The sequence below is a fragment of the Buceros rhinoceros genome, unplaced genomic scaffold (genome assembly GCF_000710305.1).
Source record: "Buceros rhinoceros silvestris isolate BGI_N320 unplaced genomic scaffold, ASM71030v1 scaffold454, whole genome shotgun sequence".
NCBI classification, from domain to species: Eukaryota; Metazoa; Chordata; class Aves; order Bucerotiformes; family Bucerotidae; genus Buceros; species Buceros rhinoceros.
In genome coordinates, this window is record NW_010409828.1 from 50,823 (window position 1) to 56,477 (window position 5,655).

Consider the following 5,655-nt stretch of genomic DNA (forward strand, 5'->3'; position numbering starts at 1 on the left):
ATCTTGAATACTGTGTCCAGTTTTGGGGCCCTCACTGAAAGAAGGACATTGAGGTGCTGGAGCATGTCCAGAGAAGAGCAACGAAGCTGGTGAAGGGTCCAGAGTGCAAGTCCAGCTGAGGGAATTGGGGTTGCTTAGTCTGGAGAAAAGGAGGCTCTGGGATGACCCCATCACTCTCTACTACTCCCTGACAGGAGGTTGGAGTAAGGTGGAGGTAAGTCTCTTCTCCCAAGTAACAAGTGACAGGATGGGATGACCCCATCACTCTCTACTACTCCCTGACAGGAGGTTGGAGTAAGGTGGAGGTAAGTCTCTTCTCCCAAGTAACAAGTGACAGGACAAGAGGAAATGGCTTCAAGTTGTGCCAGGAGAGATTTAGGTGGGATATTCGGAAAAATATCTTTGCAGAGAGGGTGGCATTGGAACAGGCTGCTCAGGGCAGTGGTGGAGTCCCCATCCTTGGAGGGGTTCAAAAGATGTGTTAATTTGGTGCTGAGGGACATGGTTTAGTGATGACCTGGCAGTGCAGGGTGAACAGCTGGATTTGATGATCTTAAAGGTCTCTTCCAGCCAAAACGATTCTGTGACTCTGTGATTCTATGATTTGGTGATCAGATCTGGCTTAGAAAATGCACAGGAGTCTGCTAAAAATCCTACATGCAGTGCCTGATATCAGAGGAGACATGAACACCACTGCTAAAGGACAGAGGATCTGTCATTCTTGTGCAATGGCAGTGCACCTGGTGAAAGGTGACAGTTGCGGGTACCAAATGTGGGGGGATATAAAGCCCTACTTGGACTGGGAGAGAGATTAGGAAACTTGACAGATCGTTTCTCAACTTCGATGGCTTTATGCTCAGTCTCACTGCAAAAAAGACACCCCCAATAACACCAACACAGCATTATCAGAGGTCCTAGTGGCCCACTTTCAAATGGCTATTGATTGGTCTTTTAATTAGTTACAATGACACAAGGCATTACTCCCTTCCAGAATAATGGCTAAGGTATCCCAGAGAACCTGTCAGCCCTCAGACACAGAGAAAATTAGCTCCTGTGTCAATAGGTACATATCCTCCAGGAAGGCCAGGATCTTCAAGGATGTTTAAGGGCAAGTTGGACAGAGCTTTGAGCAACCTGGTCTAGTGGAAGGTGTCCCTGCTCACTGCAGGGGGGTTGGAACTGGATGATCTTTAAGATCCCTTCCAACCCAAACCGTTCTGTGATTCTGTGATGGTGTAAATCCAAGTGAGGATAATGGCTGAACCAAAGATAAAATGGGTCTTCAGAGGCAGTAAGTGCATGACCCTTAAAAAAAAAAAAGACAGCCTATCCCCAGATCTGTAAGCCACAAAGAACAGATAAGCAGAGAGACAGAGAGAGGCAGAGATAGGCAGCAAAAAGAAAGTAGATTGGTTTGAGGAATTTGATGGAAAACTATACCAGAAAAAACATGAATGACACTGAATCACAAAGAACTGGCCAAAAAGACCACTATAACACACAACCGTAACTGCTGTTGGGTGTATTTAAGCAGAAAGTCGTTAAGCAGTAGGCACAGCTGTGGATACATTTACATTCTAATTTGTTCTTGTTGGTGGCATGAGGTTGTTAATATACCGAATTTCCGTAGCAGGTTGATATTTGTGCCCGTGACCACGAAAGGGTAGTTAATGAAATAATCACAGTGAAAAATGCATTCATTTAATTTTGCTTTTTCTGCTTCCTAAGCATCTAGAAACAGCTCACGAACTCATCCGGTGTGCTCACTGAAGCCTGGACTTTGCTACCTTTTATTGAACAGTGCTTTACACCGCTCACGGCCCGAAGAGCATGAGCACTGCTTCCAACACGGAACATTCCCAGATGAAGGGCAATACGAATCTGTTCCTGTTTTAATGTAGTTATTATCTTTCCAATTACTTTCTCCTCTATGCACTGATGATCCAGTGCCATTACACCCTGCCAGGACAGTCCCGCAGAGAATATTTCACACAAGGTATCGGGGCAAACTTTCTCAAGTCCTCTCTGTAATCAACAGAGAGATAAAAGAAACAAAGGTCCTCTAAGGGGTAAGATAGAACAACTAAACAAGGCTCCTGTCTCTCTCCAGTAGTTACAGAGGAAACCTAGGGAGATTAAACTCAGCAGGCTAAAATTAGCTTTTGTGAATATACCCTATAGTCTCATTCTTCTTCCCTGGCTGCCTGAGCACACAAACGTTTCTGGAATAAATGCTGGCTGAATAAATTTAAAATTCATCTTACAGGATCCTGTGCTGGCATTAAAACATACATTTAAATAGCGCTCCCGTCAACTGAGCTCAACCACCGCCAGTGCAGTTGACCGCGAATGGAGACCGTTCTGCTGGGAGACACTTGCACGGTTTTCTCCTGTGGCTGGACAGGAGTTGGGACAGTTGTGTGTGTTTCTCCAGCTCTCCAGGTAATCACACGCAACTCTCTGCAGCCTGGTTTTGTGATCTAGCTACAATGTCTTTGCCATGAGGAAGTCAATAATTTCTGACAGACGTGACAACGCTGATCGCAGCAATTTCCTCTAAGCATAGGGCAAAACCTATCGTATCTCGGGTATTATTTTGTGGGAACTGTTAGCAGTGATTTATTTGTACCAACCTAACTGAGGTATGTGTGCTGGGCTCCTCTTAGTTTTCCCCTCTTTTTGTTTTTGTCCCTTGTTTTGGTTTTTGCAACACTGAACCATACTTCTTGCCTCTGCTAAAGGAAACACAACGTTTCTTTATCCCGTCTCCTCAGATCCAAACATCTCCAAGGCCGTTACTCATTCTGATTATCTTCAGATCTACCTTCCAACACGGTTCCCAAGCCCAGGCCAGAAGCGGCTAACTAAAGGGAAGGGGCACCAGAGTTCTCAAAAGTGCTTCTGCACCCAGCTGGTGCACTTCGAAGGGAGAACAAAATCACTGAGCACAGAGAAGGCTTAAAAGTGCTGCACACACACACACGGACACGAAAGAGGGGGGAAAAAAGAGAAAAGAAAGAAAAAATAAAGAACATCAGAAAAATGACTTTTTTTTTTTGCTTTGTAGGTTTTGTTTTCAAAGTACAACTATGAATGTGATCAATAACCAGCTGCTCTGTGTTAAATAAGGTCATTCTGTGCACAGTTTAGCTTAGAGAGGGAGAGACTAACTCGCCGCTCTGCTAATCCAATAAAACATTTATTTCAGCGCTGACTTTCAGGTGTAATTATCTTGCTACAGACTCTGCCTGCAGTTCAGGTATTTTTTTGAGTTCTCTCTTTGTAAAGAAGGCACCATCCAGAATACAGCATTTGCTTGTCAGCAATGCACCAAGGTCACTTCTTCATACGCCTGTTCAACCTAGCAGCAACCGATACCTCTGATCAACCAGGTGTGCTTAAGTGTCCTCTTCCTATCATGACCATGGCACTGACCAGGCACCGAGATTCCCCCCGTTGCTGCACTGAGGGATGACACTGCTTGGCCATGTCAACACTGTCAATAAAACATGAACCTTACCAGGTTCCTGTGATTCTCCCCTGGCTGGATAAGAGCTTGCTCCTACCTTCAGTTTTGCTGCCTCCAGTCAATTAAAAACCACTTTCACCAGAACTACTCAATAGTGCAATGACAGGAATAATTGGACCTCTTCTGTACTTTCTGCCTCTACACTCTGAGACCCAATTTTAGAGCCCAAGGCTTTTGCAGTGGATAAAGAAGCTTATCCAGTGAAGACCTAAGTGCAGCAAACAAGAGGATGGGTCCCCAAGCTCCCTCCACTGTCATAGATAGGGTATATCCTGTATCTTCTCCACCAGCCTCTTCAGGTTTTAGGCTCTGCCTGTAGCCATGGTGCAGAGGCACCAGAACACCTCTTGCTCTCCTTGTCTCTTTACAAACAACCTCCTCCTTTAAGAATACAATCATTATCCACAGTGATAAAATGAATGCCGTCAATGGACAAGTGAGAGCACACAACCCTGTGTTTCCTAGCAGCAGGTAGGAAGATACTTTCTTTGACTGCAATAGCAAGCCAAGTAAGGCAGCGGAAAACAATATACTAACACCACCAGCTAGGCTGACCTGTGCATTTGATTTCACTCTGAGTGTCAGTGTGCCATTTCTGTCCTTTGCTTGGAGCATGGCATAGCTCAGGGATAAAGTCTGAGCAGCATAGAGACTGATTTCTAGAAACAAAGATGAAGGGGGTTCTCATCCTGCTGGAGCCAATGACAAAACAGCCATTGCCAACAGAGTTCAGAAGTAACCCAGCAGAGAGCCTGGCACAGTATCTGCCATCCCAGCCAATTCCTAGTGAGACCAGGGTGATAAGAACTGTGGAGTCAGCTCTTCAATTTACACTACAAAGAAAACCCGGTACTACAAGCCCCAGGCTCCAGAGACTGGTCTGGTGGCCATGGAGAAGACAAAGAACCTCAGGTGGCATCAGAACATTTTCTTGCAGAAGGGGTATCTTTACTTACCAGTCCTCCTCTTTACGCATCCATCCACCTACTAATCTGTTCACTGCTAGACCTCCAAAGACCCTTTCCTTAAAGGCATCACAGACCTTTCCTGCCCCTCAGCCGCCTGCCACTCATTAGACACCACTTCTCTGTTACGTAGCCTATGTCACGTGTCACAGTCGGCAATGATGAGTCTCTCTCTGATTCAGCTGCTGTCTCTGGGAGTTAGCGAGATGAATCACTTTGCTCTTCCTAATCTTTGGGAGGACACACCAGCCTGGGTTGAAGCCGTTTAACAAAGAGATGAACGTGTAACCCTCCTCAGCAGTAACAGAGTGCTGCTGCTTGGATATTCTGCTGCTGCTGCACTGAGTGACAAGGCAGAGAGATTAAACCAACTAGGTTTTTTTTCTCTAATTTTGTTTAAATCTGCTTTTGCCTTTTGTTTGCGTCTCCAATCCCTCTTTGCATTCCTTGCCTGGTTATTGATCACAACCTTGGCTGGTTTTCCTTTTTCATTCTTTACTTAGATGTAGTGATAAGGCATACCCTGCCCGTTCCTTCAGTTTCTTATCTGTTATTCCATCTTTGGATACAAGTTTGTTAAAAACCAGAATGCCAATAACCATGTTCACCTGTTGAAAGAGAAACAACACACAATTTTGTTCACAAACTTGTCAGCAGGTCAAACTTGTCGGCACAGAAGGAAAAAACCCCAACATTTGGCAAGCAAAGTCCTTCCCGAATCTCCCAAAGCCAAGTAGCATGGTCACACTTATGCAGGCCACCACTCCTGTCCCCTCTCCACTGTGCCCCACCTCCCCTGGCCATGCATCAGTGAGTCCAGGAGAGCAGAATGCAACTGGCAGCAGATCAGAGAGGTCTCCACGAACCAGGACAAGACTGTAAAGTGCTCAGACTGCTGCAGAGCTGTTTGAAGCCCAAGGCATGCTTGAGGTCTAGCAGGGCAAACTCCAGGGACAAGAACAAATTTTCAGGTTAATACCAACAGGAAGCAGCCACTACAGGGGAGAACAGTGGGTTGACACTGGCTACTTGGTGAACCAGCATCACTGCTCTCAAAATAAGGGGTATGGGGCACTGGAGCAAGTAGAAACATCAACTACCATGGTGGGATGTCTTGGGAGATACTGCAGATGACACAGCACATTTCAAAAACGTTCAGCA

The 5,655-nt window shown here is 45.6% G+C and overlaps 1 protein-coding gene across 1 annotated transcript in view; it reads right to left on the reverse strand.

Moving 5' to 3' along the window:
* LOC104492758 (brain-specific angiogenesis inhibitor 1-like) overlaps positions 1–5,655 on the reverse strand; it is a gene marked incomplete at its 5' end in the record, with an annotated part of 85,950 nt that overhangs the window by 32,757 nt on the left and 47,538 nt on the right. The window contains one exon of the mRNA XM_010135348.1: positions 5,017–5,102. Within this exon, the coding sequence (XP_010133650.1) occupies positions 5,017–5,102 (86 nt within the window). The remainder of the gene's footprint in view (positions 1–5,016; positions 5,103–5,655) is intronic.